This window comes from Mustela nivalis (genome assembly GCF_964662115.1).
Source record: "Mustela nivalis genome assembly, chromosome: 19".
In the NCBI taxonomy this organism is placed as follows: domain Eukaryota; kingdom Metazoa; phylum Chordata; class Mammalia; order Carnivora; family Mustelidae; genus Mustela; species Mustela nivalis.
Genome location: NC_139038.1, coordinates 257503 through 270204, shown reverse-complemented (window position 1 = coordinate 270204; position 12702 = coordinate 257503). Strand labels below are relative to the sequence as shown.

The 12702-nt window shown below is 57.3% G+C and overlaps 1 protein-coding gene across 3 annotated transcripts in view; it reads left to right on the top strand.

The window, feature by feature from the left end:
• The window catches only part of PRKAR1B (protein kinase cAMP-dependent type I regulatory subunit beta), an 80320-nt gene that overhangs the window by 7071 nt on the left and 60547 nt on the right, over positions 1-12702 (top strand). Inside the window, exons 1-2 of one of the 3 annotated variants that reach the window (XM_082714062.1) lie at positions 5572-5968; positions 7325-7522. In XM_082714062.1, coding sequence (XP_082570188.1) covers positions 7346-7522 — 177 coding nt within the window. In that variant the 5' untranslated portion in view covers positions 5572-5968; positions 7325-7345. Of the gene's footprint in view, positions 1-5571; positions 5969-6302; positions 6419-7324; positions 7523-12702 lie in introns of those variants that run through there. The other 2 variants (XM_082714060.1, XM_082714061.1) reach the window with 2 other exon arrangements.

Here is a 12702-nt window from a genome sequence, read left to right as displayed (position 1 = left end):
CCTTAGGAAGGAAGGGCCGCCATGGACTGTGACGGGCGTGGACCTCAGAAACATGCTCAGTGAGAGAAGCTGGACATCGGAGACTGTATCCTAGATTCTCCTTCCGTGGAGCCTCTGACCATGACACGGTGGCCGGGGCAGTGACTTTCTTCTGGGACGTCTAGATGCCAGAGGCTGTATCGATGCAGGAGAAGGCAGAGCCCCCCTGCTCAATGAGTTTGGGGAGGAGCTAGCAGACCCCTCGCAGGCCCCCCCTGCTCGCAGCCACAGACACGCCTCCCCGGAGGACGATGCGTTCCAACTCTCTGAGCTGAGTTTGGCGTTTCCATCACTTCCTAGCCCTGGACACTTAGAAACACTGAGCTGACACTGGGTTTGTACCTTAACATAACCCTAGAACTTTGGATTCTCTCTCCTTGAGCCAAAATGTGATGCAGCTGTTCAGATGTGTACCACGGGAGAGACAGAACTTCCTCCACCGAAGGAATAAATACTAAAGAGCTGGGAGAGGTAAGGAAAGGGGATTTCCATGTCTGCTCCGGAGTCTTGCTTGTTTGTGTTCTGGTGACACAGACTTTAAAGTGTGTCATATAAGTCAGTGTAATAAACTGATTTTAGCAGATAGCACGTAGCTGGTTCATTCATTCATCATCTCATCCAATAAGTATTTGTGGGGCGTTGAACATTTCCGGGCATCCTGGGAGGCGCTGGGACACTGCAGTGAGTCAAAGCCGATGCAGTCACTTCTCACGCAGTTGATGGCTGGGAGGGGAGGTCACTGGCCAAATGGTGACACCAACGGGACCCTCAAGCAGTGCGACGTGGTGTGGAGGGACTCTGGAAGTAGGGTCCGAGGCCCAGGAGCTCAGCGGGCACAGAGGAAGGGAGTGCTGATCTGGGGAAGGAAAGGGAGCACAGGGGCCTCAGTTGGCTTGAAGATGTCACTGGCTTTGACCTGTCCTGAGGGGCGAGTCAGGAGGCAGCGGGAGGGCTGGGAGGCGGTGGGGCCTGTGGGCAGGACCTGAGTTCCTTTGCAGAACCCAGCAGCCACTCGGGGCAGAGGGGGAGGGTGACGTTGCGGACGCTCCGGGTCTCTGGCTTGGGCCTGGTGGAAGGCTGGGGCCTCGCTGGGAGGCAGCTCTCCACACAGCGACGCGGGCTTCCTTGGTGGGCAGCTCTAAGGCACCCAGTGCTGCATTTTAAATCTAGCCTCAGGATGCCTATGTTGTCACTGGCTCTGCAGCCACACAGTCCCTCAGGGGAAGCTGAGGAGAGGGTCACAAGCCAGGAGCTCGTGGGAAGCCCACTGCCCTTAGGCCCTGCGTCGTGAACTGGGAGCCTTAAAGACTCCCAGCGCCTGGGGCCCCAGGCATTCTATCCGGTAAGGGGCTGTGGTCAGCATCTGGTGTATACTTGTTCACGCAGTCACCTCGTTTCGGTGTGGCCCCTTCCCTGTTCTGGTGTGGGGGTGGTGTGTGAGGCCAAAGCTTCCCTCACCACTGGCTCTCACTTCCTTGGTGAAACTGTCCCTGGGGTTTTGGGGGATTCTGTGGTGTGAACTGGGTTCTCGATGTTTCCAGTTCACCGATTAGTATTCTTGGTTCCGGTTAGTCAGTGATGACTCTCCTGTCCTCTTTCAGGCTCCCAGAATTTTCTTATGGTCTTCCAGTCCTTGAGGGCGTGACTTGAGAAACAAAATCCCTTTGGGGAGCCTAGCTAGTGGGTGACCTCCGGCTCAGGTCATGATCCCGGGGTCCTGGGATCAAGTCCCATGTTGGGCTCCCTGCTCAGCGGGGAGCCTGCTTCTCCCTCTCCCTCTGTCCCTCTCTCCACACGTGCTCTCTGTCAAATAAAAAGAAAAATCTTTTAAAAACCCCTTTATTGTGATTTTAATGTGGTTTGTGGAGTTCATAATGGGTCTCTTGAATTCCTTTGTCTTTTCCAGGAAGATTTTTAAAAATTTAATAGAAAATTATTCTTGAGTAGGTAATACATACATTTGGCATACAATTGGGACAGCACTTGGGACATGGTCCCTTTAGGACTGCTGCCCTCCCTCCCCCTCAGGCCACCTCTGCCCTTCAGGTCTGTCTAGAGGTATCCTATGCCCTATGCCTGAATCCACATAAATCCAGATTGTAAAGTCAACTCTCTTTCTCTCTCTCTCTTTTTTTTTTTTAAGATATGTATTTATTTTAAAGAGACAGCCTGGGAGCAGTGGGGAGGAGCAGAGGGAGAGGGACGAGGCTCAGCTCAGAGCTAGACGTGGGATTCAGTTCCATGACCCTCAGACCAGGACCTGAGCCAAAACCAAGAGTTGGACCCTCAGCTGACTGTGCCCCCAGGCGCCCTGTGAAGCCACCTCTTCAGTGGTGGCATACACGCCAAGTTTCCTACTGTGGTTTTTGTGTTTTTTCACTTAGGAACATATGGTGGAGACAGGCTAGGCTTAGTCCAGCCAGTGCAGCCACGTCCCTGTGAATAGTGGGGGCTCTCCCTGGTCTGCAGCCCCCCCCACCCCCACAGACAGACACATTCAACCTCAAGCAGAAACATGCACAAACAGGAACAGTCACTGGAATATTGGCTTTTTATCACGCAACGCTGGAGTTGCTGGGCTGTGTCTTTAACTCTGTGCAGGAGGTTCCTCTGCACGGGGGTCGCCGAGGCTCCATGGGAGCCCCGTGTTGGTGAGGCCTGTTTCCTGCGCCCTGCCTGCACAGACGTGCCTGCCTAGGGGGACGCGTGCTAGCCTGCCAGGTGGCCCAGGGCCCCTCTGTGTACGTTAAATTTGCACTACTCTTGGTTTGCATGAAGCTGGGCATCTTCCTGCCAAGGAAGCCCTTTGTGACAGGGTGTCGTGAATCTACTTCTTGTTTTGTTTTTATTTTGAACGTGTGAGAGCTTTTGTGCACAAAGTTTTCATGTTTATGGAGTACGTGGATTTGTACATTCATGGCCCCTCAATATCCTGGTAGGACTCAAAAGGCCTCCTGTGTCCCGAGATCCTAGGACATTTCCCAACGCTGCTTCCGTAACTTTGGTAGTTAAATTCCTGATCCATTTGAAGTTTATCTGTACGAAGAGGCACACGTGACCTTTTTTTTTAGTTCTCCCCAAAGTAATTACTGAATTATTATTTTCCCCACAAACATGTAATGCCACCTTTACCACATACGAATTCCCTATAAATTTTGGTTTGGGTTTATTTCTGGACTCTTCGTTCTGATCCCTTAAGGTCTGTCCGCTCCTGTGCCAGATTCATAACACTTTTTTTCCTTTATCCCTGTTTTCACATATGGCCTTCCTGAGTGCTCAGGCCTCCTCCCGTCTTGGTCTGTTCAGAAGGACCCCAGACTTGTCTCCCTCATGGCTCTGGAGGCTGGTGTCCCAGACGAGGAAGCTGGGCCCTCGTCTCCACTGCGCTGTCCCCTTTCCGTGTCCACGCGCAGCTGCAGAGGCAAGGGCATGCTCTGGGGTCCCTGGCATGAGGGCCCCCCCCCGACCGACTCACCTGAAGGCCCCCTCCCGACACCCCACACAGGGGGTTAGGATTTAGCAGGAGTTTTGGGGTGACATGGCGTTCAGCCCATCGCATTCTTGCCACGGTTTCCTCCTTGTCCAGACACGGGGCTGGGCCTTTCCTTGGATTCCCCTGTGACAGCTCTCAGGAACTGCCTGATGGTCACCACAAACTTAGGGGCTTAAAACCTCACACACAGAGGATCTCGCGGTGTCTGCAGATCGGAAGTCTGGGTCCCCTAGCTGCTACACACGGGTCAGCACTGGGTTCTCCCCGGAGCCTCCACGGGGTGTCTGCTTCAGGGAGTCCTATTGGCCCATGGCCACCAGGGGCCACACCCGAAGGCCACCCCAGGGAGCACGCATGATCAGAATGCGCTGACACAAGGTGGCTATACGGAAGTGAAATTTTGCATCCCAGACTTACCTGGTGAGCTATTGTGAAAGGTGAAAATTAGCACTGTTCTTAACCACGGCTCCTGCTGCCTCCTCCCAGGGAATTTCTCACCGATGGCCCCTTCTTTCAGAGGCATGGGGCTGGAGGAGTGGTTCCCGCCTCTCCCCTGCCCTTGTGTTCCTCCGCAGCTCACCTCTCTCTTCCCCTGTGGCCTCGTCTTCAGCATCCCTCCAGGGCCCTGCCCGTGTGTCCCAGGGATGGGACTCAGAGGTCTCCTTGAGGAACGGCTGTGGCCCTGACAATAGTAACCAGTGGTGTTCATGGCCACTGGGTCCCTGCCCCACGCGCTCCTCCCCATACCCCCAGCCTCAGCCAAAAGCTGCACTGGAGTAGGGCCCACCTGTTGGACTGAGATCTCACAAGATTTGGAAGTGCCCACTTGGTGCCTCTTCCCGGAAGGTCCTGGCACCCTGTTGTCACCCCAGGCTAGGTGCTGCTCTCCACATCAAGCCAACAGACTCACACAGTGCAGCATTTGCCAGGAGAGCTACAAAGTACGGGGAGTCCACCTGGTCTGGAGGTGCGGTGCAGAAGGAGCCCTCAGGTTGAATCTTGGGGGTAAACTGGAGTTAGCAGAGGTAGGAGTCTGTGGGTGGACAGTGGCTGGGAGAGAATGCAGCTTTGAAGCTGGGTCTTCACAAGGCTTGGCTGCCCCGGTTCTGGGGTGAAATAAAGACCCCCGGAGTTGGGCAATGTGACTGCCTCCTGCTGGGGAACACAAGAGGGCTGAGCACATGGGATGGTTCTTCCCTGTGGGTTTATGGGATGTTCTCAGACAAGCACAGTTTACTGGGTCACCTGACACCTGTGGTATGTTTTTGATGGAAGGATGCGGCTGCTCAGACATCCTATAAAAGCCGGGGTTTGTCACTGTCAGAGGGGAGGCGACCTAGCCAGGAATGCCCGCATGGTGGACCCCACGGCTTCCCCTCCAGCTCTGTGAGGGCCATTCCTCACGTAAGGGGCTGGCTACCAGTAGTCCAGCCAGCTTCCCTGCTGACCCCTGACCTCCCCCCACATCGAGGGCAAGGGCAGGGGAAGCAGAAAGGAGTTCCCAGGGACGCCTGGGTGGCTCAGTTGGTTGGACAACTGCCTTTGGCTCAGGTCATGATCCTGGAGTCCCGGGATCGAGTCCCACATCGGGCTCCCAGCTCCATGGGGAGTCTGCTTCTCTCTCTGACCTTCTCCTCGTTCATGCTCTCTCTCACTGTCTCTCTCTCAAGTAAATAAATAAAATCTTTAAAAAAAAAAAAAAGAAAGGAGTTCCCAGTCTGGCTGCCTGAGTGTGACCTGTTCTTCACCATCACACAGACAGGTGGGAGTGGGGCCAGTCTCAGCCCTGCTGCAGGGGCTGGTGGGGCGGGGCAGCCACACTGCGGTCTGTTTGCTTCAGTGGACATGGGACTGTGGGACAGGGGACTATAGGCTAGGTTATTGTGGACAGGGGAGTATGGGAGAGCTGAACAGATACTGTCTGCTTCCCCTTCAAGGCCCAAGCTCCCTATCCCCTCTGCTGGTGCACCACCCATCTGTGGAAAGGGTGGGGACCCCCAAGTGATTGAAATGAAGTTTCTGCCACCACCTGCCAGAATGCGGGCAAAGCATGACGTTGGTTAACAGGAAGAAGGACAGTCCCCTTTCTGCAGGTCTGGGCTTGTAGATTAGGGAGTCAACCCAGGGGCTCCACAGGCCTTCGTGACCTCTTGGATGTTGGAGGATGGTGGGAAGAATTCAGCATGACCCAGTGATTTCCCACTGGGGCATTGGGGTGACGCTGGAGTCCTGAACCAAGAAAAGGAATTCAGCTCCCTTCTCCGGGGCTATCCTGGGGCCCTCTGGCCTCCTCTGGTGGCCCTGATTGGAGGGTGGGGGCTTGCAGACAGTGGCTGAACTTGCCAGGGGTGAGCAGTGGGGGGTCCTGGCCATCACCCTGAGGCTCCACCAGCTGCAGCAGCGAGGACAAGCCATCACAGGGTCTCTAGTAGAGGGGTGAGGAGGTGTGAGCGGGTGGTGGAGGGCAGTGGTGGTAATCTTGGCGGCCTGTGCATGAAAACCTGGGGCTTTGTCCACCTCAGTGAGGCCTGCCCAGGCTTGCTTCAGGTGCGTGGGGTCCTTGGGGAGGCCAGGGAGGGGGTGGGGGAGGGGCGCAGGGGGGAGCTGCGGGGGGAGCGGTCTGTCAGTGCGCAGATGGAGGGACGCTGAGGGGCGGGAAGCCGAGGAGGAAGGGGGGTGGGGAGGCCCGATGTGGGGGCGGGGAGGGGGCGCGCGGGAGGGGACAGGGCCAGGCCGGGTGCAGGGGGGTGTGGGGGTTGGTCGGCGCGTCGCGGGGGCGGGTGGAGGGCGGCGCCGCTGCAGTGCGGGGACCCGCTCGCCCGCCGTCCCCGCGTCCCCGCCGCGTCCCCGCGCAGCTTCCTCGGTCTTCGGGCGCCGCGCAGCCAGGTACGCCGGGCTGGGATAGGGTCTGCGATGGGATCTCCGGCCTGCGCGGGCAAGGGGCTGAGCTCGGCCGGCCAAGAGGCCGGGGGAAATGCGGGCCTTTGGGGAGCCCCCGCCCCCTTGGCCGAACCGGGGCCCGCGGCGCTGTCGTGGAGAGGAGCGGAGGCCGGGGGCTCAGGGGCCGGAGGCGCCGGGGCCTGGGGCAGGGAGGCAGGGGCTGGGGGCTCGGGGCCTAGAGAGGCGGCTGGGGGCGCGCAGAGGCCAGGGGCAGGGCGCGGGGCCGGGGGAGGGGGCGCGGCTTTGGGGCCTTCCTGGCAACTGGGAGCCCGGACCTGGGTCCCTGCGGCGGGCAGCCCCGTTCCTGAGCCGTCATTGTGACAGCTGCGAGCGCTGGGCTGACTACGCGAGGCCCTGCCATTGTTCTCCATGGACCATCCTTTCACAAGGCTCTTTAGCGGGGTTTCAGCTGTTTGCCTTGTTTTCTTTCTGTTCCTGCCGAGCGGGCTACCGGGGTCCTGGAACAGCACCTCTCCATCTCCCTGGTTCCCACAGTTGTTCCTAAAAAGGGAGGAGGGTTAGTGGCAACTGAGACCACGTAAGAGCTGGGCTGGGCGCATGGCCCTTGCCCCCCCCCCCCCCCCGGGCCCCCGCTCTCCCCCTGCAGATTTCTCAGAGACCAGGGCTTTGCTCAGCCCTACAAATCTGTTCTTCCTCCAAGCCCACAAAGATCTGTGAGGTAAGGCTTTGCGCTGTCATGTTCAGGAGGACAGACCCATGACCACAGACCCTGGGACCGTGTGTCAGCACTCACTGGATGAGAGTGAACATGCGCCCCCCAACGGCCGGCCTTGGGGGCCTGTGGGATCCTGCCTCCCTGAGCGCCCCCCTGATGTGCATCCCCCCCTCCAGGCAGCCAGAAGTGGGGTCACCATGGCGTCCCCGTCGTCCTACCAGGCGGAGGAGGACGAGAGCCTGAAGGGTTGTGAGCTCTATGTTCAGAAGCATGGCGTTCAGCAGGTCCTCAAAGACTGCATTGTGCACCTGTGCGTCTCCAAGCCTGATAGGCCCATGAAGTTCCTGCGCGAACACTTCGAGAAGCTGGAGAAGGTCAGTGACAGCCACCGCCTGCTTCCAGCAGGTGTGCTGGGCCGCGGCGCCTTGCACCTGCTCCCCAGGCCTTGCTGGCTCTTCTGGGGAGTGTGGAGAGAGCAGCCGTCTGTGGGGGCCTGGCCTTGCCTCACACGTTCCAGGGCTTGGCCTTCCCGGTCATAGGCCCTCTCTGTCCCCCCCGCACTGGGGCAGGCCCTATGGCGTGCAGAGCCTGGGGGAGAGCTGCTGGGGCCAACTGACAGTGGAGGGGGGCAGAGATGGGGACTGGGTGTCATTAGGTGCCACTGGCGTTTGGGATGGAAGAGCGTAGCTGTGGTGGGGCATGCAGTGGGGGACATTTGAGACCTGATTCCCTGGTAATGTGCACATGGGAGGCGGGGGGTACAGGCAGAGGAGAATGCCCCTCAGACTTGTGCAGTGTGGGGAACACACGCCCATCCACGCCTCTCTTCTGAGAGGTACCCCCCCATTCCTCCGTGAATGATGGTGCTCCTGGTTCATCGGCAGGAGGACAGGCTCAGAGCAGGAGGGGTCTGAGCCCGTTGGCCACCTGTTCCTCCATGGCAGTCTTCCTCTTTCTGGGGGTACAGCTCCGTTCCTGTGAGAGGCAGAGCCTGCAGCGGGGTATCTGTCCACGTAACTTGGACGCTCCAAAGCGGATGCTGGGGGCTGAGAGAAGCATGGGCCTGGGGCTAAGGCTACATATTATCCCCGGGGACAGATGGCTCTGAGCCCCCCAGAACCTAAAGTCCCTGAGAGCCCATGGGTGTCTCCTCTACCTTCATGATGACTTGCCCTGCCAGCTGCCCCAGAGTGTCTATGATGGGGGCGCAGGAAGGCTCTTTCACTCTGGGTGCGGCGGAGCCTGGGGTCTTGGGCCCCAGGAGCTGGGGCCCCAGGGGAGGGGCAGAGTCCCAAGTAGCACCCCCGCCCCCCATGAGGCCAGCCGAGTGGCCAGGATGCCCGGAAAGGGGGACTTCTCAGCGTGTGTGACAGCAGGAAGCATGTATGCACGGCCTGATAAAGCCCTAGGAGGATGTTGCTGGGCCGCACAGACCAGCGGGGATGGCCCAGCTCCCGGTGTGCTGTCCCGCAAGGTCACGTGCTGCCACCAGCCCTCAGGCCTTCGTGAGTGACTTCTTCACCGCAGGCTGTTTATTTATTTGTTTGTTTGTTTGTTTTTTAAAAGATTTTATTTATTTATTTGACAGACAGATCACAAGTAGGCAGAGAGGCAGGCAGAGAGAGAGGGGGAAGCAGGCTCCCCGCTGAGCAGAGAGCCTGATGCAGGGACTCGATCCGAGGACCCTGAGATCATGACCCGAGCTGAAGGCAGAGGCTTAACCCCACTGAGCCACCCAGGCGCCCCACTGCAGGACGTTTCAAAGGTCCAGACGTGAGGGGGTAGAATAGCCCTTACCCTCCAGCCAAACACAGGCGGGGCTTCTTCCCGGGACATTGGCTGAGGCTTGTGCAGTCCTTGGTCCTTGCAAGGACGCCCGTTAGATGCTGGAGGAAAGCGCCTGCCCCCTTCCCTGATGGACCCCCCTATGTTTCTCTAGCAACTTCCTTAGCACGCACAGGCGTGTGGACGTGGGTGGTTGTGGCGTGTGCGCATCTCTGGTCTGGCTCTCCTCCTTAGCATCACTGTGTGACGTCTGCATGGGTCACATTTACTGTTTGGGCCACTTCGAAGTGTCTGCGTTCTCCTCAGTGGCATTGTTACGGTGTCTGTGGCCATAAAACCATGTGGGGTCACAGATTTGCCTTTATCTGCATTGTTCTATGATTGATGGTCTTCAGGTTTTTCGTTTTCTACAGAAAACACCTCAAGGCCAAGGACTGATTTGTGGGAGGAGGAACACTGACGCCGTCAGGGTGCATGCTCTGGGGCCAGGGTCTGGCTCATTTCCATGGCTCTAGAGCCGTGTTGCCCCTTTACTCCCAGAGATGGAATGAGTTTGTGGGCCCCCCCTGCCCCCCTGTAGGAGTTTTGCTGTTTTCCTGAATCTGCGCCAACATCCACTTCTCTCCTAGTTGTTCTTGTGCTACCTTGTGGGTACGGACACGTCCTGGCCGCACAGGGGGCTCCTTCCCTCCTGGTGGCCCGGCGCCTTCCCTGGACGCTGGCTCCAGGGGCATCACACGAGGAGCCAGACTAAGGTTCTGGTCTTTAGTGGAAAGGAAAGTTACGCTGTATTTTGCTTTCAGAATGAGCAGACACATCGGAGAAAAGAGACCTGAGGCCACTCCCCTCTCCCGTTAAAGTTCTTTGAACTCAAATACTCTGGAACTTGTGCTCGGTGGTGTGCAACTGTGCGGGTTCTGACAGGTGTATCGGGTTGTCTACCTGCTGCCCGTCCCCTGCCTCCTGCCCTTGCTGACCAAACCATCCTGTCCGTGTATCTCCTGGCAACTGCTCAAGTGTCTGCAGTTCTGCGTGTTCCAGAACATTCCATCAGGGGAGGCCTACGGCATGTAGCCTTTCAGTCCGGCTTCCGTCCCTTCCGAGGGCATCTGGGATTCGTGCTGGTTTTGTGTGCGTCACGAGCGAGCGTTGTTCCACTGTGTACACTGATTGCTGTCTGCTCCTCCCCTGCCCAGCGGAGGGACCTCTGGATCACTTCTGGTTTCTGGCGATGACCAGGCCACTGTCGGCATGTGTTTGTCTTACTGATTTTTGTAGGTTTTTAACTGGAGAAAGTGTCTGGGTTGTAGGGTAAGCGCACGTTTGACTTGGTAACGAACGGCCCAGCAGCAGCGTCTTTGTTCCAACCAGCTGCGGCTCTTGGCCCTAAGACTGCCAGCACTCGATACTGCCAGCTCCCGAAAACTTGAGCCATTCTGACGGATCCGTGGGGCCCTTCTGCTGGCCGTCTTGCTCATTTTCTCATGACTGAGGACGTGGTCGTTGCCACGATGGCAACGCTTAGTTGCCATCCACGTGTCTCTTTGGGGATGTGCCTGTCGAGGTCTTCTGTCCGTGTGTCTTGCCAGGCTCTTCTCCTACCGTTGGGCTCAGGATTGCTTTATGTACTCACCTCATACCCTCACCTCCGCGGATGTGAGTTGTGACCGTCCCTGCTTTGCAAACACCTTCTGTCCGTCCATGGTCTGTCTTCTCATGTGCTCACCAGTGTCTTCATGGAGCGAAAGTTTCTGCTTTTTAGGTCGGGTTTATCTGTGTATATACTTATTAATGAATTGTGCTGTTGTGCATAAGTTAGTGGAAGCGCTCTGCACTGACTCCTCCCCCAGCAGCCATCTGTGCCTGGGGGCCCTCTGTCTGTCTTCATGGGAGCTATCGATGTTTTCCTGCGTCATTCTTCTCCAAGAGGGTTTCTGCTCCTTTCCAGGTGTATTTTAGAGTGATCTCAGTGAGATGGCCCAGGAAATCCTCTTGGGATGTTGAGTGGGCTTACACTGAGCACGTAAATCCGTCAGAGGAGAATGGAGAACAATCTTGAATCTTCACTTGGGGAACAGAGAGTAGCTTTTCATTTACCTAGGTCTGTGGTGTCTCTTCTGTGAGAGAAAGGCTTTCATTTTCCGGGGTGCCTGGGAAGCTCAGTCCGTCCAGCATCTGCCTTCAGCCCAGGCTGTGTTCTCAAGGTTCTTGGGATCATGGGATCGAGCCCCACGTCCAGCCCACACGCAGCCATGCTTTGGGCTCCACACTCAAAGGGGAGTCTGCTGCTCCTTCTCCCTCGGCATCCCCCCGGACTCATGCGTGCCCTCACCTCCCCCAAAATAAATCAATACAATCTTTAACAAAAACAGAAAGAGAGGCTTTTATTTTCAAGATACAGATCACTTACATGTTTCGGTAGATTTTGCTCTCTCGTTTTTTTCTATTTTCAGTGGTACTCCTTTGTAATTGATAGGCTTTACTTTTGCTTTTTAAAGGTTTATGTATTTGTTTGAGAGGGACTGCGTATGGAGGAGTGGGGAAGGGGCCGAGGGAGAGGAAGAAACTCAGGCAGACTTGTCACCAATCACGGGGCTCCACGCGGAGCTGGAGCCCACAATCCCGAGACCTTGACCTCTCGCTTAGCCGGCTGACCGTGCCACCGGCTTTGCTTTTCAGAGCTGCTTCAGGTTCACAGAGAAATTGAGCACGACGTGCCGCGTGCCCACAGCCCCCCTCCTTAGCCTGAGCCCCTCCCCGTGCACACGACTCCCGTTAGTGACGTTCACCTGCTGAGGGCTCATTACATCTGATGAGGGACGCCATTGTCAGTTGCAGCCCAGACTTGACCTTGGGGTCCCTCCTCGTGCCCACAGTCCTGTGGGTTTAGACAAGCACATGATGTCATGTATCTCATTCAAGCCTCATGTCCCCTCGTGCTGCTGCCCTAAGCATCCCTTGTGCGTGCTCCCTCCAAACCCCTGACCTTTCCCATCCCCGCAGCTGCGCCTTCTCCAGAATCCCACAGTCCGGAGCCTCCGCACACTCTCTCTTCGGGACATGCGTGTCCTCCTGCCAGGAGGACCCACGCCGCCCGCTCACCAAGCCAGCCCCTCCTTCCTGCTGCCTCACAGCCTCCTACAGTCCGGCCCGCGGTCCTCCCACCAGGCACACGGCGGGTGGGGCCTGCTTTCCTTCCGGCATCTCGCTCCTCTTCCAAAACGGGGATTTCTTAATTTTCTTACGTTTGACTTTATTTCCAGAGAGCTTTTATAACTGACATTAGGAACCACAGAAAATAACCTTTGCCGACAGAACCCTACATGAGCCGCCTTCCCTCTTTTCCACGCGTTTGTGTGCATTGCACTTTCCGTGTGCTTGTGAGGTGGGTGTGAGCTCAGGGTCGTGCCCTAGCCCTCCTTGCCCGCCAAGCGGGTGTGGCCCGTGGAAGGTGTTGTGCAGACAGGGGACGGAGGGCCTGCTGTGGGCACCGTGTGTGGGTGTGATCAGGGACACAGCTGTGGGGACCCGCGCCGACTCGGGACCTGTGAGAGGAACCATGGCCCGAAGCTGCAGGGAGGGCCGCTGCTGCCCCGTCAGCTGGAAGGCTGGGCGGGGCGACCGACAGACCGTTAGAGCGGTTTTCCAGAGAAGGTTTAAAGCTTCAGGTCCTGCCCAGTAACATCAACAAGAGAAAGGTTGATTCCACATTTGGGGAAATTAAGAAAGTAGAGAAAGGATCAGGAAACAAAGCTGCCCCGTCCGCTCT